Here is a 24,327-nt window from a genome sequence, read left to right on the forward strand (position 1 = left end):
AGTTTCCCTTCAAATTTAGAGCACACCAAAGGCCTAGCATTTTGAACGTATAGTTTAACCTCAGAACTGCACTGCTACCAGAAGTGAATTCATCAGATGAAGAAAATTCCCACAATGCATCAGCACAAACAGAATTATCTAACTGCTATCCCAAGCTAACTGACATAGGAGTTTCATCCCTCGGGTCATCATTAGAAATAGTGTAGCTTTGAGAGCCTTGTAAAGCCAAAGGCCAGGCACATTATCATTATGTTTACAGTTAGGGCCAGACTGGCCACCTCTATGATCTGACCTTGTGTTACTCTAAACCAGTAAGATCTAATCACATTACTTGATTAACAGCGAGAAATTTGAATGCTTACCATCAGTATTATTGGTTGTACTGTAAAGGAAATAAAAATAAAAGCTGGTTACATTTTTTTGTGAAAGAAAACTAATAAATGATATTGAACCACCTGGTAACCTAAGGAAGGCATTGCAATGCCATGTTGTTGGCTACCCAGGCAGCATCAGCAATGGCCTTCCAGGATTTCAGCCAAATTGCTTCAACTCACCCAGCACAAATCTAAATATGGATTGGCATTTGACTGTTATGATTAATTGGTTAAGCCAAAGGAAAATTGGCATTGACAAGGTAACATAACGGAGTGATAAAAAGACAACACAAACCCAATTGCTGCGATTATAAATGCTTCAATGCCACGACAGACAATTCCCTGGAGTTCTCAATGTAAACAGTGCACTACAGTTTCCCTCTGCTATAATCTTGGTGAGTCACTAAGTCTGCTGTAGCCAACCTGTCGTAAACTGTTATAATGTGTGATCTAATTAATCAAACTCATTTGTTATCGATCGCTTCAATAGCTGTCTTACAATTAATAATTTCTGCATATAAAACTGTGCCATGCAATGCCATTGCCAAGGCAAACTAACTTGATGGTCAACTCAACAAATTATTTTCTTCTGCCCTTGCAGGCTCCCATGCCACTGTCTGTGGCATGCCCAACATCCAGATTATCTTTATATTCATTTTTCATGTTATTAGATCGGTTGGTTGTACCATTAATTAAAACGTTCCTGAAACACCACCTCCACGAGTTGCCAATTGACCTTCTAGTTACACCAAATGTTAGAAGTCATGTCAATCATATCTCTCACCGACACATACCGTATACACGTGCATGCCTATACAAGACGAGCCATGCATGCCAAAACACACCTGGCACGACGGGCTTCACGCAGCAGTCGTGCTGCCTGATGGACACTGTCTGCTGTGCGGGCGAGGATAGCATCAACGTTGGCAAGGCTGCGCACTCTTGCTTTGATGTTGACAGTTAGGGTGGCGATCCGTGACTCTGAAGCAGGAATGCTGAGTTGCATAACACGACCTGCCATGTACTCTATGCTGTCTGGATTGGCTGATTCTTCTGGAGAAGACACAGTAAGGTAACAATTTAAAGGTGCAGTGGTATCACCCTTACCTTTGAGGTATATCATTTTCATGGGTTTGATTGTTGGCCCAACTATGAAATATCAGATTGGTGCTTTACAGGGAGAGCATTCCATCGCAAAGTGTGCCATCTCTTGGATGGACATTAAGCTGGAAATCGTTCTGCGAGCATTAGTTGGCAGACATGAAAGATCCCTCTGTGTCGTTCGCGAAGAGTTGGTGAGTTATTGTCAGAACTCTGCACCATGAATTCTCAAATTCCTCCCCATGTCAGCTCCAGGAGAATATTAGGCCTGGCCAGTGGATTTGTGAAAGACTTAGACCGAACTTCTCACATGGACAATCTCACAAGAAGGTGGGATGAAATGAAGCCATTGAATTATTTGTAGCAATACAGTAAACCCTCAAATATCGTGGGTTTCGACCAATCGCGGACAACCTATTGTGTTCAGATTTCGTTATTGCAGGGTTTCATTTCAACCAATCATTGTTTTTGAGCTGAGATGAGTCATCATTTGCATCCCGTGCATGTTTGTGTGATTATCTCCCATTATGAGTCTTGTGTTTCACGTGCACCATTTTTAATGGTGCTTAAACGTAAAGCAATGGACAAAGTTAGTTGTGCCAAGAGGCAGAGAAATGGAATGATGTTAGGCAAAAAGATCGCGCTGCTCGATCGGTTGGCTTGAGGTGAAAATTCGGCATCTGTGGGCTACTATTACAGGGTCAATGATTGTAGGTAGACCTTTCCAGTTGTACTTTTCCTCATTCCTAAATCGTCTTCATCCTGCAAACCTCATTCCCAAACGTTTATTTTCCATCTGCTTATTTGAACCTTATTCCCAAATCTTCAGTTACCGACACCCAGACTCAAACACTCATTCCCAAATCGTTATTTTCCGACACCCATACTCAAGCCACCACTCAAAAACCCTCAACTTCAGACATGCATAATCGAACCACCATTCCAAAACCCTTAATTTTCGACACCCAGACTCGAACCTCATGAAACTAATCGAGGTGAAGGGATTTCTGCTGGAGCTGGTTTTCAAAACCGATGAGAAGGGATTATTCTGGAAGAGGATTCTGTACCTCATATCTTCCTCTCCAAGCAGGAAAGATCTGGGTTCAAGGTCAGGTGGTTTAGCATCGTGTTAGTCTTCTCCGCTGTGGCAATGCTGCAGGTGACTTCGTCGTAAGCTAATGTTGCTTTTCCGAAGGCTGAATCGCCTTCCCCGCTCACCCTCCCCCCAATCACCATTCCCCCTCTAACAGCATCATCCCGAGCTAAGTCTTGTGTTTTCTATTTACAGCAGGGTACAGTGCAAATAGATAATGTTCTTACTCTCACCCGCCTCACTGCTTTGAAATAAATTTAGAAAGTAAAAAAAAATTGTGTTTTTGTTTAATTTACACTGTATTTATTGTATTTACATGTTTACCTGTATTTCAATGTTAACATGCTTTATATTTATTTTACATGTTTATTTTAATGTTAACATGCTTTAGATCACTTTTCCAAGTATATTTCAATGTTAACATGCTTTGGATTGATTTTCCAAGTATATTTCAATGTTAACATGCTTTATATATACTACAAAAAAGACAGTGTGTGTGTGTGTGTGTGTGTGTGTGCGTGCGTGTGTGTGTGTGTGTGTGTGTGTGTGTGTGTGTGTCAGTGTGTGTGTCAGTGTGTGTGTCAGTGTGTGTGTGTCTCCTCCATAACCTCAAAACTATAAAACCTAGCAGCCTGAAACTTTGCAAACATACTAAGTAAACTCCAAGGAAGTGCAAGAGTGAAAATTGGGTGTTTGGGTTAATTAAAACACCATTTTGAAGATAATTTATGGCCTTATTTAATTATATCCTTTATCAGGCACCAACTGCCGCTTTCTGGTTCTTACGGCATTTCCTGGATAACCTCGCTGGGGTCTGAAACCCCATGTTTTTTGTCCTGCTCAACCATGCCTTAACTTGATACAGGCCGCAATAATTTTGAAACGATAACGTTTATTTTTTCACTTTCCTTACTCATATCGAATGCCTGTTCATCATAGCTAAGAATCGTTGTATACATCTCTTTTATAAGTACTATCGTTTTCAAATTAGGAGCTTGGAGTGATTTCATGCATGATATGATACGATTTTCCATGATCTACTCTCACGGACTAATTAAAGTATATCATCGAAATATTATTTCGGTTTTGAGGATCAGATATCGTCAAGACTTGTGAAATCTGATAATTTAAAGAAACGAGTCTTATAACTTAGCTGACATATCTATTTACTTTAAGCAAGCAAGGCTTTGTCCCCTCCTTGATACATACACAAGAAAATGTGATATTTCCAAAGCATTAAAAAGTTATCTTTTTCTACTGTTTGGAAAATTATATTGAGTGAACAAAAAAGTTTAGGCACATAACAAAATTCACCAGCTTCATTGGGCTATATGATTTAATGCATTCACTGTAATAGCTCACGCCCTGTCCCCCGAGGGACTGCCAATCCATAGCGTCTTTCAGATCTGCGTCAATATTTTCGGAGGTTTCGCAAGGTGCTCTACAGCGAATCAAAGCAAATCTGGTGAAAAAAACGGACGTTTAAAAAAAAAAAGTAATGAACAGTGCGTGGACACTGAACTGATGTACCACGTGACACGTGCTCAGACGAGCAGGCAACATGGTGGATTTTCTGCAATATTTATTTCATGGCGGATTGAACTTTGCAATCTCTTCAGTGTTGTTCTGCATTAAGCTGCAACTCTTTTGTGGATATGGTCATTATGCGAATGAATTTATTTTATTTCTTTAACCGCTGCGTGCACGGTGAAGCCGGGATTTAAAGTTGAAGGGTTCCTTTATGGTATGTAGCGACAGCCTGGTCAACCATTACTGATGAACCATTGAATTGGAGTAGTGATGAGTGCTTAAGCCCCTTGCTGAGCGCCCATGGTCGATAGTAAAGAATAATATTTGTGAACATATCGCTGAAACGTCTATATAAATGAAACGTTGTTTTTCGGTGAAAGCTACTCAAGGTTTCTGGGTTGTATGAACTGTAGTTGGTAATCACACTGACTCCAACCTGCCGATTCCCGAAAAATTGCCGATATTGGTCAAGCGTGTGTGTGTGTGTGTGTGTGTGTGTGTGTGTGTGTGTGTGTGTTTGTGTGTATGTGTGTGTATGTGTGTATGTGTGTGTGTTGTCCATTAAGCAGAAAATTATTTCTGTTATCTCCCCTACCCCCAGCTCTCTGTGTCTGTCTGTCTCCGTCTCCAACTCTATCTCTGGACATATCCGGACGGTGGTTATGTCTGGATGGTGTTTGTCTCTGATCATATCGAGATGGTGGTTATGTCTGGATGGGAGTTTTTCTCTGGGCTGTGTTTATCGTATCACCAGTAGAGAATGGATTTCAGACATTATTTTGTTTCCGTCTTAACTGTTATTCAATGCCAAATCATTTTGATGAGATGGTATGAATCATAATTAATGCTCCAAAGCACATGTTTTCCCTTCCTTTCAACTCACACTCTCTTCCCTTCCCCCACACCACCTCGCTCCCCCTCCCTCCTCTTTCCTTTCCCCTCCACATCTTCACTCCACCTGCTCTCTCTCCCCCACCCCTCTCTCCGTCTTTCCCCCTCTTTTTCTCTCTCCCCCTTTAGTATTACCATTTGTGAAGCAATGGGTGATATATATATATATATATATATATATATATATATATATATATATATATATATATATATATATATATATATATATATATATATATGTAATTAGAAATATGGATACAAACAAACACAACATAATAGTGAGGCCTAAGTCACATTTGCTCTACGGCGAGGATATGGCGGCTGTACGCCCTCTGAATTGACAGAAACGTGCGGCGGCAGCAGAGTTTCTGCGGTGGCCTCAGTGTGGCCCTACGCCATTTGGCTATATTTTACAGGCCGTAAAGTCGCCGTGGAATTATAACGCGGAGTTATAACTTTTTTTCATTTCTACGTTCGCTGTAGCAATTCGACAAGCCGAAAAAAAAAAACTGGTATAAAAAACAAAAAACAATTAACCCATTCGTTACCATCCGTCTGGCCGCACGTTCGCCTTAGGGCCCCCTGCGGTCGCCTTGCGGGCACCTTGAGGCTACCTTGCGTCTGCCTTGAAAATTCTATGGCCGCCGCAGGGCTCCTTTCTGGTCACCGTGCAACATCATATCAAAGACCGTACGGCAACCCCACGTTTTCGGTCTTCACAATTTCTAAGACCTAGGCTTAAGTCACATTTGCTCTACGGCGAGGATACGGCGGCCGTACGCCTTCTGAATTGATATATATATATATATATATATATATATATATATATATATATATATATATATATATATATATATATATATATATATATTGTTATTGTTGTGCGGCCTTAGGGCCACCTGCGGTCGCCTTGCGGTCCCCTGCGGTCGCCTTGCGTCTGCCTTGAAAATTATATTGCCACCGCAGGAACGCCCTAAGGTCACTGTGCGACATCAAATCAAAGACCATACGGCAACCCCACGTTTTCGGTCTCTACAATTTATAAATATGCCGTGCGGCTACCCGAAAAATAAAAACATATGTAACTGCTACATTGTGTGACCGTGGAAATCGTGTGGCCGCGTATAATTGCTAATGGCCATAGATTTTGGAGACCCCACGGCCGCCCAAACGTCAGGTCAGGTTCGATCTGTGACCTGCTACAGGTACCATGTAAACCTGTACTAACCTGTTCCATGGTCGGGTTGTCGGCGACTAAACCGTCTCCCCCACCAGGTTTTCTGGTGAGGAGGGTGTTTGGATATGGACACCCAGCAGGATTAAAAACAAAACCTGTCAAAGGGCGGAGGAGCTCCTTGTGAGCCAACGGCCATCCATATCTAGTGCCCAACTGTGTCTGCGGACGTCCTCCTGCAGTTGGGTTACTTCTTATTAGGAGGTTGGTGGCAGGATTTGCACTCCAGCCACCGTAAAACGCTTCATTCCGCAAAACGCAAAAACGCAAAAAAATCTGAAAACCCACTCCGTGGGAGTACCTCCTGTGCAGCTTCCCTTCGCAGGGCAGCTCACCGGATGATGGGATTGGGGCAAAGCCTTCGGGACCCCCAATCTTTGATAGGAGGGAAACCACGGGGTAACATCCCTGGGTCAGATTGCGGGAGAGTGTGTCGGAGTGGTGCTGAGGTGTCGTCCACCAGACGGCGGTCTCCTTGGGTTAACCTGAGGCGGTCCCTTCGGGTGGGTGCCTGGAATGTCCTATCCCTAAGAGAGGATGATCACCTGTCTCTGTTATCATCTGAGCTCAAGCGTTTGGACATCGGGATTGCAGCTCTCTCTGAGGTTCGGAGACCGGATTGCGGCGAGATAATGGTGGGTGGTTACACCTACTATTGGTCTGGTCGCTCTGATGGTGACCATACCCAAGGAGTTGCTGTAGCTGTGTCCAATAAGCTGACCCCAATGATAATTGAGGTAACACCGGTCAACGAGCGTATTATGAGATTAAGGATTCGTCACTCCTTAGGTGTCATTTCCCTGGTCTCTATTTATGCTCCGACTGAAGCGAGTGATCTTACCGTGAAGGACACATTCTACGCCACACTCGAGTCTGTGGTTGATCAGTGCCCCAGACGAGATACACTTCTAGTCTTGGGGGATTTCAATGCATCGACTGGAACTGATAGGGATGGTTATGAGGTGTGTGTTGGTCCCCATGGGTCAGGAACTATGAACCAGAATAGCACTAAGTTCCTTGACTTTGCAGAAGTCATGGACTTAGGGTGGCTGGTTCATGGTTTCAGCGCCCGCAAGCTCATCGCTGGACTTGGTATTCCAACGCTGGCGGTGTGGCAAAGGAGATTGACCATGTCCTCATTGACGGTCGTTGGAGGATGATCCAGAACTGCAGGGTCTACCGGAGTGCTCAGTTCCTCAATACTGACCACAGGCTTGTTGTAGCAACTCTAAAGCTGCACCTTAAATCCTGGAGAATGGTACCATCCCAGCCTAGGCTGGATGTTGCCAAGCTCAGGGATGAGAGAGTAGCTGAGGAGTTTGCGAACAGGCTGAGTGGACACTTGGGGGGTCTGGGTGCTTTGGGGGGTCCTGAAGAGTTGTGGAACACCTTCAAGACCACCGTCCTTGATGTTGCCGGTGGATGCCTTGGAGTTCACCGCAGGGCAAAGAAGAATTTTGTCTCTCAAGGGACACTGGATACCATTGACCAGAGTCGCAGGGCCAGGCTGAATGGCAGAGCTGAGCTGTTCAGGGAGCTGAGGCGTAAAACTGTACGTGCACTGAGGGTGGACAAGGAGGCCTATGTGCGAGGAATCTGTGAGGGGGTAGAGCATCACCTGTGGACAGGTGATTCTCGTCCAGCTTACAGGGAATTCGCGCATTGCGTTCATCCAAGCCCATCCCTCGGAGCACTGCAGTTCGAGCAGAGAGTGGTAGGCTCTTGACAGAGGAGTCTGAAGTGAAGGCCCGCTGGGCCGGTTACTTCGAGCGGTTGTACCAGGCTGATCCCCCAGCTGTCGAGTTGGACGTCAAGGGTGTTACAATCCCTGTTGCTGACCCTCCCGAATCAACTGTGGTCCACCATCGCTTGTGGAAACACGGGCTGCGGTGAACCAGTTGAAGCGGGGCAAAGCTCCAGGGATCTGTGGCATCCATGCCGAACTTCTCAAGGCTGGTGGAAATGCTGCACTCGCGTCGTTGCATGCAGTTTTGTGCTCTGCCTGGAACACAGGCATCATCCCAACTGACTGGAAGAGGGGCCTTGTTGTCCCTCTCTGGAAAGGGAAGGGTGATCGCCAAGGCTGCAACAACCACCGAGAGTGACGCTGCTCTCAGTGCCGGGCAAGGTCTTTGCTCGGATAATTCTTAATAGGGTTCGCCACCATCTGCTTGAGCACCAGCGTCCAGAGCAGTCAGGCTTTACACCAAAGAGGTCAACGATTGACCGTATCCTTGCACTTCGTGTCCTCACCGAACGCAGACGAGAGTTTCGGCAGGGGCTGCTTGCAGCCTATGTTGATCTCTGTAAAGCGTTCGATTCAGTGAATCGGGATGTCCTCTGGAGGATTCTTGGTCTTCGTGGGGTGCCACCGAAACTGATCGATCTGATGTCTGAACTCTACTCTGGTACTGAGAGTGCTGTGAAGTGTGGTGGTACCGCCTCTGACTTATTTCCAGTTGTTACTGGAGTTCGTCAGGGATGTGTACTTGCCCCCACACTTTTCAGCACTTGTATGGACTGGATTTTTGGGAGGATGTCGGAGAGATCAAGTTGCGGTGCATCGTTTGGCAATGTCAAGATCTCGGACCTTGATTTTGCAGATGATGCAGTCATCTTTGCGGAGACTTTAGACATCCTCTTGGGGGCCCTCGAGGTGCTGAATGAGGAGTCGGAGCCGTTGGGATTCCGGATTTCTTGGGTCAAAACAAAGATCCAGGCTTTCGGTGACATCTTGGATGCTGCTGTCCTGTCTGTGTCTGTTTGTGGTGAGGATGTTGAGGTCGTGGATAGATTCACTTACCTTGGCAGTGATATTCATGTCTCCGCAGGTTGTGAGCCGGAGGTCAATAGACGTCTGGGTCGGGCCTGGGGAGTCATGGATTCACTGGATCATGGGGTGTGGCGTTGCCGGTACCTGTGCGGGAGGACGAAAGTCCGAGTCTTCAGGTCCTTGGTACTTCCAGTCTTGCTCTATGGGTGCGAGACTTGGACTTTGACCAAGGATCTGAGACGGAGACTTAATTCCTTTGGTACCAGGTCTCTTCGGAGAATCCTTGGCTATCGCTGGTCGGATTTTGTGTCCAACGAGCGGTTGCTGAGAGAGACTCGGATGAGATTTGTTACCTGCATAGTCCGTGAGCGTCAGCTGCGGCTGTATGGACATGTGGCTCGTTTTCCTGACGCTGATCCTGCTCACCAGATTCTCTCAGCGAGGGAGTCTCATGAGTGGAGGAGGCCAGTGGGCCGACCACGTGCCTCATGGTTGCAGCAGGTTGACCATCATCTCAAGGAGATGGGGATGGGCCTGGCATCTGCCTGGGGGATGGCCAGACGGAGGCCCCTGGAGTACCGGCGGAAAGTGGACGCAGCGACGCGCTGTTCTGGCACATGCTCCCATACCTGACCCTGACCTGACGGCCGCCGTGGCAAATGTGACTTAGGCCTAAATATGCCGTGCGGTTCCCCGAAAAATAAAAACATATGTGACTGCTACATTGTGTGACCATGGAAATACTGCAGCCGCCGTATAATTGCTGGTGGCCGTAGATTTTGGAGACCCCACCGTCACTGTGGCAAATGTGACCTCGGCCTTACCGAAGCTTTTCGTGCTGGTGCTGCACAAGCTTCCATCGAGTTGAAGATGATGAGCCAACCAATGGGCGTTCAGATTAACCATGACGTCATTACGGTTGAACCAATCAGTGTCTACGTGAAAGAGATGCGTATTTAAGCACGCGCCTTCACTTGCTACGATCTTACCTTGAAGAGTGCAGCACAAAAAGCTTCGGTCACTAAGATGTCATGTTTGTTTGTATCCATATTGAAGTTCTGTAGTACCAAACATTTGTTTATAATTAGAAACAAACAGGATAGCATGAACATCATAAATAGATGTGGAAAAATTATGGGCCCAGACCAGGACTCGAACCCAGGTCCTCTGGCAAATCATACCAGTGCTCTGGCCTGGCATCTGAGCTATCTGGGCGACCCACGACCCACTGGCTGAGCAATGCAATTCTTCCACATATACAAGTGCCCCTCTCTTCCCCCCACTGCTTCTGGGGCACTTGCTGCCAACCATAGGAGCAGCACGGGTCTGCTCTGAAGAATTGTATTGCTCAACCGTGGAAGAATATGTGGAAGAATTGTGTTGGCCAACTAGTGGGTTGCCCATATAGCTCAGATGGCAGAGCACTGATACGGTTTGTCAGAGGACCTGGGTTCAATTCCCAATCTGATCTCATAATGTTTCTGCATATATTCATAATATATGTATATTTACATGTTTATTTCAATTGTAATGTGTATATTTCTGGCTGCCATCAATCCTGCTATATATTTTCTTGAAGCCCAGAAACCGATCCCCCTCCCCCCCCTTCCAATTGGCTTTTGATTTCCCCAATCACGTTTTTAACTATTGCAGAATTTTCCATGACCATAACATCCACAATATTTGACGGTTTACTATAGTAGATCAAGCTTGGAGAACTTGTGAAAATTCAGCGGTGCAAATTATAATGACAATCTCATTGAAATATCTCTCCCAGGTGATGTTCTGCAAACATTTACTTTCAAGACAAGTTAGTTCCTCTCAAAGGAGGAGGATACTCCAGGTTACCATTGTAACCACAAACCCATGCATTTACTGTGACTAAATCAGTAGGACAGGATATTTAGAAGATTTTAGGTTTTAACAACCTACTTTTTCACTTTCAGGTTGTTGCTATAAATACTCAAATCATTTTGCATAGATTTGCATATCACTTGAGCAAGAGAAGAAAATATAATAAATAATTACATGCTTGCAATACACTGCTTACGTGAAAGAAACTCCTTCATCTGCTTTACCAAGTCTCGGAGATGTTCTCCGGAATTTTGCACCTGCTTTTTGACAATATTTGCTTTTCCGAGGGCATCCTGAGAACGGGCCTTAGCCCGAGCTGCCTTGTGTTTTACAGCAGACACCTGCAAATGACAGAAGGAGAGGAATTGGAGTGTGAGTATGCATGTCACGAAAAAAAAATGACAAAGGGATGGGAGGAAAGTAGAGATCTCACATTAATAACAATGTGCCTCCTTCCAGTGACACAAATATCCGTAATGACCCTTTTTGACAGCAATATGAGGTTAAACAAACAAACAATTTCACATCAAAAAGATTTGCTTCTCCATAACTAATTGGTCATAAAGGGATCATGATTTGAATCCTTACACTCATTTTGACACCAGTCCTATTCACAAGCCCTCCACAGTGATGAAAAACATGTAGCAAAAGTGCATCACCACTGTCATCAATTCACAAAAATATGGACAAAAGCAAACGTCTCCTCAAAATTATTTTATTAATGCAGCCAGATTATAATGCCCACTCTTTTCAGGAATACAATAATATTATATGATAAATATGAAATGCAAAATTTGAGATGAGCAGAGTGAGAAATCAGATGCATATTGTTGCATTAAAGCAAAACTCTCCTGAAAACCATGACGGCAATTACGTCACATCCAACAAGGTGTTGTCTAAAGCCACATACATAAGTAGCGCGAGATAAGCAAACGTGGTACCAACCTGAAGACAGTGGCATAATGGCAAGAGCCTCCACTCTGAGTCTGGGAGGTCAGTGGTTAGAACCCGATCCCTTTCGAGTCATACCAAAGACTTTAAAAATGGAAAATGCTGCTTCCTTGCTTGACACTCAGCATTTATAAAAGGATAGAGCGTGGACAAAGAACCACACATTGACAACTATTGTGTGTGCTTAATGTGCCTAATGACCTTCTGCGTTGAAGTTCCTTATGAGGGAACTCGTATTATATTGTGATCAATATTTTATTTTAATGAAAAAAAAAATACACTTAACATCTCTGACCACCTGAGGAGGAAGGATTTCATAGTACAAATGAAAGAAAGTCGGTATTTGTCTAATTTTACCATGGCACTGGAAAAGATTGGTTTACGCTTTTCTGATGTCATCAGATCTTTAGCCGCATCGTGCGAGCAGAATGCACAGCCGGCTAATCATCCACTCAGTTGGACTGCAAACCCTATTATTAGCCTGTCCCCTGTGCAGTGGGAGACAGGGTTTTGCAATCATTGCTGTCTGTGTGTCTGTCCGTGCCACAGCTTTTTTTTTTTTTTACAATTTGAGCTTTTATCATTAAATTTTCAACATTGCTTCATTATACTAATACAATACTCGGAAACGTACCTGTCCTAAGTGACGGGAAAAGCTTGCGAAAGTATCCGTATCCAGTGATGGGAAAGGTTTAAGTGAATATATCAATATAAATAATATTTAATGCATTTTTTTAAAAAAGGTCAATTGTGTTGCACTCTTGGTTTCATGCAGAGCCAAAGCTTTCAGCTCCTTATACCACCCACCGCAAAATGGTGGTGAAACATATGGCGGTGGAGGTTGGATTTGTCTTAAAAGAGTGCAAAATATCCTGGTTGCGAAATAAAATTTGGCATTAATATTACTCATGCATATTCTCCCATCATTTCAAAAGTGAATGTTGAGCTTTTCAAATGCTGCACGGGAAGCGGCCGCCATAAACAGGAGACAGACAAATGCACGGACACACACCACGGTTCACAATATATATCATAGATGTCTTCTCTTCCAAGGAACTTCAACACACAAAGAGACCATTCTGTCTATGAAGTCTGTACAATGGTTGCCAACCTATGACTTTTTTTGTATACAGAGTCAAGGCTCGTGGAGGAATTAGAACACCAAATGGATCAGGATGCAACAGGAGAAAAAGAAGAGCAGTGAGGTGAGGTTGGGGGAGGGGGAGGGGGGCGTGGGGAGACACCAACAGTGGAGGTAAAGGACACAATAGAGGGAGAATTGGACAAACAATGGGGTAGGAGTAATGGGGTAGACAGAATTAATACAAAAGGAAACTTCTTCCTCCTCCCCCCACCCACCCCAAACCTCCCCACCCCCCTTCTCTCCCCCTCTTTCCCCTCCTCTCTCTCTCTCCCTCCCCATCCTTCTCCCCTCTCTCCCCCTCCCCCTCTTTCTATCCCACTTCCCTGTCTCTCCCTCTCTCTCCAACTCCCTCCCCTCTCACTATGTGGTTTACCATTGCCTTCCCAGCAGTAATTCAGAAAGGAATTTGTAATTGGGCCACGGTGACAGTGATAACTCACCCACTTTGCGAAGGACACTGTGGGGATCTTCACGCCCATTAACCAAATGTTGGAAGACAGGACGCCCATTTTAATGTGCAGGAATGACACACACATTGATGATTCACCCTGCCTGTGAAACACCAGGTTGACATTTGATTGTGAAACACCAGGACGGATGCTGGATCAACATTCAAACCCAGGCTAGACAGCTTAAAGGTGAGTGTGGGTACCTTGAGGTCATCCTGTCAGCCAAAGTCATAACATCATGCACTGTAAATAAAAAACAAGTCTGAAGACGACAATGGTTCACGAGCGGTATTTGACGATGTAGATTGTTTCAGAAGTCAAGGATGAGACGATGTGATAATGTTTGACCAAGTTATAAAAATGATCAACATGATGTGGTACGAGTGACAGGTTATTAGCTGCAAAATGTCGAAAACCCGGTTTCGTTCAACAACCTAAAAAAATTGACCTTTGTATAACCTTTAAAGGTCCCAAAACAATGTTGTGGACATTAAAATAAGGAAACAGGATACGTGCTATAGCTTAATGGAGTGAGTTCATCGAAGAAGGTCGAAAACAAGGTTCGATTCCCACAACTTTGAAAATTTGATCTTTGTGAACTTTAAAGGTCAAAGGTCAAGGATTATGACCTGTGGTGCAAAACTTCCTCTGGAACATTCCAGGAACAATATAACGTCATATAGGCTATATGGCATTTCACCCTCCTCGGATTATCCATACTTTAATGAAATCAGCATAAAAACAAACTTGAAGGGGGCGCCAGGGGCAAGGTGTTAGAGATAGAGAAAAATGGTTTCAAGACTTTAGCTGGGGAATGACCTCAAGATTATGCATAAAAAATATTGTCATCCTAGCTCTCAAAGTTTGGGCGGCCATCTGATTTTTATGTCAAAATTCGAAATTTTCTAAGTTCATGACCTTGTGACCTTGACCTTGGGACTAAAATGAAAAATCGAGCTCCGTGGGGCTATGCAGGTACCGTTGGGCTAACCAAATACCGAAAACCCCTGCCAGATTGGACAACCCCTCGGAGAAGATGGATTTTTATGTCAAAATCGCAATTTTCTAAGTTCGTGACTTTGTGGCCTTGACCTTGGGACGAAAACGAAAAATCGAGCTCCATGGGGCTATGCAGGTGCCATTGAGCTAACCAAATGCCGAAACCCCTGTCAGATTCGACAAAACCCCGAGGAGAAGATGCAAATTGAAATCGGCTACCCCCGAAAAACACAATTTGCAATTTTCTAAGTTTGTGACCTTGTGGCCTTGACCTTGGGACTAAAATGAAAAATCGAGCTCCGTGGGGCTATGCAGGTGCCATTGGGCTAACCAAACACCGAAACCCCTGCCAGATTCGACAAACCCCTCGGAGAAGAATTTTTTATGTCAAAATCGCAATTTTCTAAGTTCATGACTTTGTGACCTTGACCTTGGGACGAAAACGAAAAATCGAGCTCCATGGGGCTATGCAGGTGCCATTGGGCTAACCAAATGCCGAAACCCCTGTCAGATTCGACAAAACCCCGAGGAGAAGATGCAAATTGAAATTGGCTACCCCCTAAAAACACAATTTGCAATTTTCTAAGTTTATGACCTTGTGGCCTTGACCTTGGGAAGAAAATGAAAAATTGAGCTCTGTGGGGCTTTGCAGGTGCCATTGGGCTAACTAAATACCGAAACCCCTGCCAGATTCGACAAACCCCTTGGAGAATAAATTTTTAATGTCAAAATCGCAATTTTCTAAGTTCATGACCTTGTGACCTTGACCTTGGGACGAAAATGAAAAATCGAGCTCCGTGGGGCTATGCAGTTCCCATTGGGCTAACTAAATACCGAAACCCCTGTCAGATTCGACAAAATCCCTCGGAGAAGATGCAAATTGAAATCTGCTACCCACTAAAACACATGTTTTTTGGGCGTGGCTCCACCCATAATGGGGATCACCACGCCTATTTTCAGGAAAATACAACTATATCATGATATAAACCTCCCACCAAAATTTCATCAGGATCGGGTCAAAACCCACAGAGCTATGCTTGGGACAGACAGACAGACAGACAGAGAGACAGACAGACAGACAGTCACACAACAATAACAAATATAGTGGTCACATATTTTTCGTGAATATTTTTTCGTGAACCAATTATATTTTTCGTGAATATTTTTTCGTGAACCAACATACCCATCAGAGATGGGGAATCCCCCGCCATCGAAAAATTCAATAGAAACCTACTTCGTCCCATTACCTACCCTCCCAGCAAGTTTCGTTGGAAAAGAAAAAAAATTAGGGCCTATTTCACGATAATGTCATTTTTCAAGATGGCTGCCTGGCGGCCATATTTGATGTTCGACATGGCCGAAATTCAATAGCAACCTACTTCGTTCCGTTACCTACATTTCCAGCAAGTTTCATCAGAAAAGAAAAAAATTAGAGCCGATATCGTGATAACGTTGTTTTTTTCAACATGGCTGCCTGGCGGCCATATTGGATGTCCGAGCAGGCCGAAACCATGTTGGAAAAAGTTCCCCAGGGATGAGGAATGTAGTAACAAAAATAATTCAAATCAGATAAGTGTTTTTCCATTTATTACAACAAACATTTTTTTCAAGATGGCCGCTCCAGTCGGCCATCTTGGATCCGGCCACGGCCAAAATCAATAGGGTTCTTCCTTTTCAGGTGGTACATGTGTGACAAAAAATTTCAAATCGATATGGCGAACAGTTTATGAGTTATCACACTCACAGCTATAAATGTTGACGTCCAGCCGGAAGGACGGATGGACGGACGGACAACCAGGGTGACAACAATATCCCCCTTCAGCCACGCGGCGGGGGATAAAAACTGCGATTACATATTGTATTTATACGTTAAAAATGTACATATAATAATACAGTAGTCGAATCCGAATCCAAGAAGATCGCTAATGGTTTTCATGGACGGTGTCAAATAAAATCAGACATACAATAATCACCTTTAAAAGAGTGAAAAAAAGCATTTTGGAGCCATTTCACCTCACCTTCCGTGAGGGTATCATTTAATTATATCGGGTTAGAAAGAATTTGCTTTTTCCTAATTTATAGCCAATTTAACTCTATATTTCGACATAATAATTTCGGCCATGATTTGCAATAGTCAACTATAGAATTAGATTTAGAATATCAGCTTTTAAATAAGCCCTAAATGATAATCTCATTTGCACCTCACTGAGCCAATCTCATTGCACCTGTCCTCAAACAGCCAATCAGCGTCATCGCTAAAGGACAGCCACCCTTGTCTTGTGTGTGTGTGTGTGTGTGTATATATATATATATATATATATATATATATATATATATATATATATATATATATATATATATATATATATATATATATATATATATATATATATGGAGAAGACAAATTCATAATTTTGGCAAAAGGTCAACGTCAAACACTATCATCAATTTTCATCCAATTCACCTGAAATTTTAAGACTTTGCATATTGGGTCACTGAATTGGTTCAGCAATCAAAAGCTAGAAGTCGATTGTTTGTTTTTTTTAATCAAAAGGTCAAAAGTAAAAGTTACATAAAACCGTCAATTTTCATCCGATTGACTTGAAATTTGAACAGAGTTTGCATATTGGATCACTGGAGCCTATTGCTTTTGAGGTCAAAATGTCAGGGGCACCTAAAATCGACAATTTTTTGTCATTATTTTTAGCTATTTGTCAGGTTTAGCATATGGAAGAAGTCTGAATACAAAGTGAACGTGGACAGGCTTTGCATTTTCAGATGCTTTCTAGTTGCAAACATGCTGCGCAAGGAACACCACAACGACACTTTGTAGTTTGATCCGATATATTCAAATGTGAATCAAACGAGACGACAATTTCAGTCAGGCATCCTAAACCTTTGAGCTATTGTGTCTGTCCCAAAGTGAACATACATATAGTTTTATGACCAGGTACATCAGAGCTGTAGGACAAGGGGGGCAGAATTTATTTGAGGGGGAAAAAACAAAGAAACAACAAAAACATATTTTTCCCTTTTTATTGATTTAGGGGAGAAGATAAATATCTGGATATAAATAGGAAGAAGAAATCGAGGCCAGAAATCTAACTAGGACACAGTGTTTTAATTAAACATAGATCATGAGGCTCAGGATAAAAACGGAAGTGCTCCAGTTGCTGTTGCACATACACACCAAAAAGGTCCCAAAAGGTGATAACACTCATGTGCGTTAAGATTATATAAATGAATCATAATAATGAGAATTATTAATCATATCAACTAGAGGTAGTGTACTGCAAAGCACTAACACTATCCTATGTCACTCTGGCAGCTGTAGGCTTGTCAGGTGGCGTAATTCATTGCTAGGATACAATAGGTGTATTATTGCAGTGAAATTGACTAAATGGAGGACAAATTGGAATTGGCAAATCATTTTGAGGAAATTTCGAGGTCTGCCTCATAAAAGCTCCAAAAGACTTCCGAGGAGAAAATTATTGGCAGTCAAAGGATTCTAGAAAACTATTATGTTCTCCTTCAGTTCCACAATGTCATTAGACCTTTTCATGCATTTGCATGATAAGACACCTTTTGCTCCCCCTTTCCACCCTCCACCCCAACTCCACTAGACCTTCTTCAAAAAGAAAGTATCCCATACCAAATCTACATTGCCTAACTTCTGTTTTTGTATGCAAAGTCGAGGTTTGTGGAAGAGCGAGAATACAGAACAGATAATGATGCAACAGATCAAAAGGAGCAGCAGAAAGAGAGGGGGAGAGGACACACCAAGTGCAGGGATGAGGGACAAAACAGAGGGAGACACGGACAAATAATGGGTGAATAAGGGGTAGAGAAGGAAGCACGTGGTGGACAAGTTGGATACAGAAGTAAACTGGGGGAATTTGGAAAGAGGTGGACTTGGGTGGGAGAGGGTGCAGGGTTAATGGGGGTAGAAAATATCATGATTTAGGATGGATGGGGGATGACCTGAGATAGTGGTGAACACCTGTTTTAAAGATCCGGTGGGGGGGTGGGGGGGGGAGAATAAGATTGAAGAGTATACGGAAGTTGGGTCCACAGGTGGGGAAAAAAGGAGGAACAAATGAGTGGAGGTGAGCAGTGATTCTTGATTTTTGGAACTTCACCTGAAGGGGGTTGCTGGTGGACCACATGCACACTGCAGAAACCTCGGGGGGGGGGTTCGGGAGGTGGGGGTGGAGGGGTGGGAGCATGGAAAGAGCAGAGGGTGCAAGAACAGAAAGGAGATGGTAGAAGACAGAGACCACCAACCTCTCAGTGATGGGATAGTGATAGGCCCATAGACAGCTTAATCGAAGGAGATTCCAATGTTATTGGAATACAAAATGAGAAGTTATTGGAATCTTCATTGTGGAAGATTCTGATAACTTGTCGTGGATCCATTCCTGTGTATTCTTAAACTTGGTTGTGTTGTATTTTTTCAGGTTTGTTTTTGTTTCGGCCTTGGTGAGAGTCACAAACTCATGTCAAAAGCATCACATGTTGTCCTTCCTTTTATCCTTTGTTGCCTCACTCCACACTTATCTTTGCTAGTTACATCCTTCTGTGGCATCACTTACCCACTGTCAGGATGTTGCCTTTTTGCCATTTTTCACCTTGCTTTTAAATGAGCCTAGAATTTGTATCCAAAAAAAAATAATCACACGTATTTCATCTGAACTTTGCAATGTACAATGTGTATGGCTTCAATGTAAGTGGAGTGAAGGGTTCATGTGAAGTTTAAAAGGAAAAAAAAAATTATAATAGATTCCATGCCTGCTGAAGAATGTTTCCCAACTCAACCATTGCTTTCTCAATCTCCTGCTCGCCAATGTTGGATCTTTCTATAGCACTTGCTGCTGTTGTCACGACACCACCACAGCCCATGCCACCACAGTGTGCCTTGCCATCAACGTCCATGCAACCAATGCCACCGCAAGTGCTGTCGATACAAGGAATATCTCCAGAGGATCCACACACCTGCAATACACAAGATATATGCATACTTTTTTTCATTGGAATTGCAAGTTTTCAAAGTCTGATAAATCCGATACCTAAAGCTATACACTATATAGACTTTTTTGTTAACCTTTTGAAGATACTAATTTGACTTTTGAATTTTTTTTAATTTGAAATTTGATGAACCAAACATTATTTATTCATAAACAGCACAATATTTTTCTAAACTTATGGGTTACAACTTATAGTGGATACTTCAATAGATCTGGCTGAATGAGTCTTCAGCTGGGTAGAGTCCGTCATTGCGATATCAACAACCAAGCTCAGAACCTCTCCATTTATTTGATGCCTCTGTAAGAGCTCATAATTTCTTATTATTTTAATTACTAGCTCATAATGAATGCAGATAATTATATTTATCCTTTCATGGAATACATTATATTATTCTACATTATATTTATCATGGATAAATTAGATTTATCCTACATAACAGCATTCACGGTATCAGTGTGACCACTCCTCATTTTCATAAATGCCAAGGTGAGTCAATGAAAAAAGCCAAGAATTCACAAGGTTTCGGAAAAGCGATGATAATAGAAAAACGATACGCCAAGAAAACCAATAGAAAACCAAGACGCCAAGGTGAACAACGAATAGCCACGATCTTGTGAAAAAGCCAAGGAGTGGTCACACTGCATGGTATATATCTATATAATAAATGTCAGTGTGTGCCCGTCAGTCAGTCAGTCCATCTCCTCCACAACTCCAAAAGCAGTCAATGTAAACACCCTTGTTGATAATTAACAGCTTTATTTAAATATCCTTTATCAAAGTGTTATCCTTGGTCACCTCGCTGTCCCTTGCTGGGGTCTTAATTCGCCATGTTTTTGGCCTGCTCAACAATGCCTTGACTTGGAACAGGTCACAATGGTTTTTTCAACAATAAAGTTCTGTTTCACTTTCCTCCGTCATATCATCGAATGCCTGATCATCATTCCTACGAATCGCTGGATACATTGGATGGCTTATAAACACCCAGAGATGCAGCATTTGTGGCTATTTCATTCCTGCACATGCCATAACCTCTAGAATCTCTTAATCTCAGCCTAATTTCAAAATGTAAACTTCTCAATTGACCTCAGCAGTAATTCTGAGTGCTACAAAAAATGTTCATTTGGCCAATTGAGATATTACTTGACATTCTGGGTGTCTCCAGTTGCATGGTGTTTATATGCCGATCGACAATTGATAATTGCTTACCACGCCAGCTGTTCCTTGCAAACCGTTTCGTTGGAGTGCTTGCTTGAGTGCATATTCCACTTGGCAAGCACGACACAAGACCCTTGATTGTTAGTTTCTAAGCCATGGCCATACATGGCAAAAGTATTTGCACTGTCACTGAATATATCGATCGACTTGGAAAAAGGTTCAGGCCCACACTGTCTGCATTTGGCCCAACCTTGTGGTGCGGTCCCTCAGGTGGTGTATCAATCGCTGAAAATGTGCAATTATATTTTGTTGTTTCCCCTTTTTGTACGATCTTCTTTCATTAAAGACCTGCGACTTCCACATAGATAGATACATGTAAAAAAAATTAAATGTTTCGTTTTCAAAAGTTTCTACAACTGTTTAGTTTGAGTGCTTGCTTGAATGTTTTAGCCACTTGGCGAGTGCTCTTCAAGCTTCGATCTCCACAAGCTTCCATTGCGATACTGTGGCTCTGTTCTCAGTGGGAACATCTCTGGAGTTAGGAAGACAAAATAAATAAGACAATTACAATGAGTAAAAAATGTTTTGATTTGCAAGAAAAATGTAAGAAAAAGAAATCTCCCACCACCTCCTCTCTCCCCCCATCCTCCTCGCACCCACTCCCCCCCTTTCCCAGAGTGTGTAGCAGCTTTTTGTGAGGTGTCACTCTACCGACCTCCTTCCCTCCCACCTTCCTCGCTCTCCCCCCTTTCCTCATCAACTAATAGCTCCTCCTTGCACCGCCTCACTCCCCCAACCCTCCTCACACTCCCCTGCTTGTCCTCCTCTCCACACTCCCCAACCCTCCTCACTGCCCCTTCGCTCTTTCTCGCCCCCAATATTCCCGTCAGCACAGCGACGGGTTATATTTGCTTGTGTGTATAGTATAGTATAATATATATATATATATATATATATATATATATATATATATATATATATATATATATATATATATATATATATATATATATATATTGTTATGTTTGTAGGGGTAGGTGGAGGAATTTAATTGGAAAGTGAAGATTGAATAGAGTTATTTGGTCCATGGACGTGTAGGAGACATCTCAATGTAATGAAGAAGGAAAACTGTGAGCTTAAGTGTTACTTGTCACCACACGGGAGGTGGTGCCGTGTTAATTAGGAAAGGTTTAAGACTAATTGCCCCAGTATGTAATTGCCCTATTGTAACCTATTCCTACGTTTTTGCATTTACAAGTGAGCCAAATGTGCCAAGTCGGCTGAAGCCCCACCTCCAAGGGTGACTGTCGAGAAAGTGCTGAGTGAGGGATGTACGTGGTTGAGAAAGAACGTTGCTAGGAGGTGGCCTGCAAGAACAGGGCTTTACGGCTGGCTTTCCTTCGACGCATGAAGAAGACGGCACGATTCCTGAATTAGTGCTGAGGCGATTTGGCTCATGTGGTGAAGCAAGACGCTGGCCTTTGGCTCTTGGTTGGGTCGTGAGGAACGCACCCCGAGCCTTGTGTATGTCAAATAGCAGGTCGGTGAGGACGATCGACGCACGAAGCAGCTGCATACTCTGCTCCAGCCAATCGGAGCCAAGATAGCGGTGACGGAATCAACCAAAGGGCGTTCGGTATCTGATTGATGTCATGACCGCAGAACCAATCGGTGTCGCTTTTACTTGGACATGCATATAAAAGCACGTGATCATTGTTTTTGGTTTCTTTGCTGTGTATCACCTTGAGAGGTGCCGCACGAAAAGCTTCGGTGTTATTTTTTTTTACTATATCGTGTTTGTTTTCATATATTTTTCATATATGTATGTAGATATATATATATATATATATATATATATATATATATATATATATATATATATATATATATATATACATTGTTAAGGATCTGGAAGCCATGTGCATTCAAACATACAGATGTCCCAAGAGTCAGTTATTCTGTTAAGTACATGTGAGAGAGACAGGTCCCTTCCTTTTGTCTCGTGGGTGAATCAAAGGTGTGCGTTGCGATGTCCTTTTAGGTAGGTTATTACATCTAATGACCATCCAACAGACCATCCAACAAACCATCCAACGAACCCTCCAACGACCATCCAACAGACCATCCAACAACCAACCACGGTACCTTCCAGCGCTTGCAACCCTCGCCTAACTGGCCACAGCATACGGGCAAAAACGTCCAGTCCGCCATCCCTTTGTGCTTCGCCAAACGCTCCAATTCTTTCTTGTCAAGTCCACATGCATGGAGTGGGCAGACGTCGCCAGTGCCTGGCCGAGGCCCCGCCCAGAAAAGGGCAGACCCATGGGAGCCCCGTCCAATCAGGGCGGACGGTGACGTCTGTTTCACCGAGCCCCTGCCCCGTTTGGGGAGGTCCATAAAAATATGACGCGATCCTCAGAGTGGAAGTTTTTTGGAGGAGTTGAGTTGGTTGGTGTGCATCGTGCGGTTTGAGCTGGAGTCTGGGGCGTTCGAGTGGAGTTCTGCATTTGGCTGGCGTTCGTTGGAGTTTTCCTGGGTCCCGTCCGCAACCCTGATCTCCGCCCTGGGACTCTGACTGCTCCGCTCAGGTTCCTCCACAGGCACGAGCCCCACGCGTGTGACTGTGGGCCGAGCCGCACGACCATTAGCAGGTGCCGCACTTTGGAGCACCCCCTCCCTTCAACGTGCAGGTACCCAAGCGAACTGCGACCCCCAGCTCGTCTCTCCCTCTCTGGCTGCGGGGGTCTTTTAATAAATCATCTGAGTGTGTGGGCCCGTCTTGTAAGTAGAAACTGCATAAGTGTTTTTTAACATTGTAAATTCTTGCTTGTATATTCCGTGATAAGTCTTGCTCTGTCTTCATTATTGCAAATAAATTACCATTATTAGAAATGTTCCCAGCTCGTTTCCGTCTTTCTTTCATTGGTCCAGCATTGTTTGGATCTAAGTTTTAGCTGGGTCTTTATACCCGATAATCGGTTCATCCTTGCCAGCATGGCTTTGGCAGTTCCGCTCGACTGGACCCGAACCCGAGTTGGTAGTCGGTAGTTGGAACTCTACCGCAGTCGCTAGAGTGACCCGGTTCGAGCAAGACGTGCCAAGGGCGTGGTTCCCCGGTTGTCAAAATCGCCTAGTTAATTAGGTAAATTGGTTCTCTACAAAAAGACCCTACGCTACGCGGTTGAGATATTGGCGTCCACGGTTGGTTAAGCGACCGCCACCTCACTAAATTATCCAGAGCGACGGCCTACAATTCCGGGGAGTCTGGTGGGAGATGACGTATCCTCCCCCACCTAGTGGTCATTCTCGCCACTGGTCCCTGGCCCTCAACAATATATATATATATATATATATATATATATATATATATATATACATATATATACATATATATTGTTACGAATTCTCACCCGCCGGCGTGCGGACAGCCACTTTTAGCTGAATCGCGGCCGTACGCCCACAGGACGAACAATTCAGTCACGACTTTCCGGAACAATGCCGAAAACCAGTCACGGGTGTACTCCAAGCACACACCACGGCCTAGTCAATATTCTACCCGCGCACGACAGGGTCAATCGCCGAATTGTCGATATACCTAATTATTCGCGCGGGCAGACTACCAAGAGACCGTACCTCAACGAAGGCCTGCTCGGACACGAACTGCTTAAGTGGTTCGTTCCGTTCTGGGATAACTGAGCGGGGTATTATGACGAGGCCTCGCTGGACCCGATTCTATTATCGGTATTCAACAACC

At 43.6% G+C, this 24,327-nt stretch overlaps 1 protein-coding gene across 2 annotated transcripts in view; it reads right to left on the reverse strand.

The window, feature by feature from the left end:
- The window catches only part of LOC147020197 (laminin subunit beta-2-like), a 256,934-nt gene that overhangs the window by 63,179 nt on the left and 169,428 nt on the right, over nt 1–24,327 (reverse strand). For both annotated transcript variants that reach the window (XM_085895329.1, XM_085895331.1), the window contains 3 exons: nt 19,182–19,385; nt 11,047–11,191; nt 1,220–1,427 (listed from right to left, as the gene is read on the reverse strand). In XM_085895329.1, the coding sequence (XP_085751455.1) occupies nt 1,220–1,427; nt 11,047–11,191; nt 19,182–19,385 (557 nt within the window). The remainder of the gene's footprint in view (nt 1–1,219; nt 1,428–11,046; nt 11,192–19,181; nt 19,386–24,327) is intronic.

This window comes from Eptatretus burgeri, chromosome 9, assembly GCF_056783735.1.
Source record: "Eptatretus burgeri isolate ZD-2024b chromosome 9, Ebu_testis_v1, whole genome shotgun sequence".
NCBI lineage: Eukaryota > Metazoa > Chordata > Myxini > Myxiniformes > Myxinidae > Eptatretus > Eptatretus burgeri.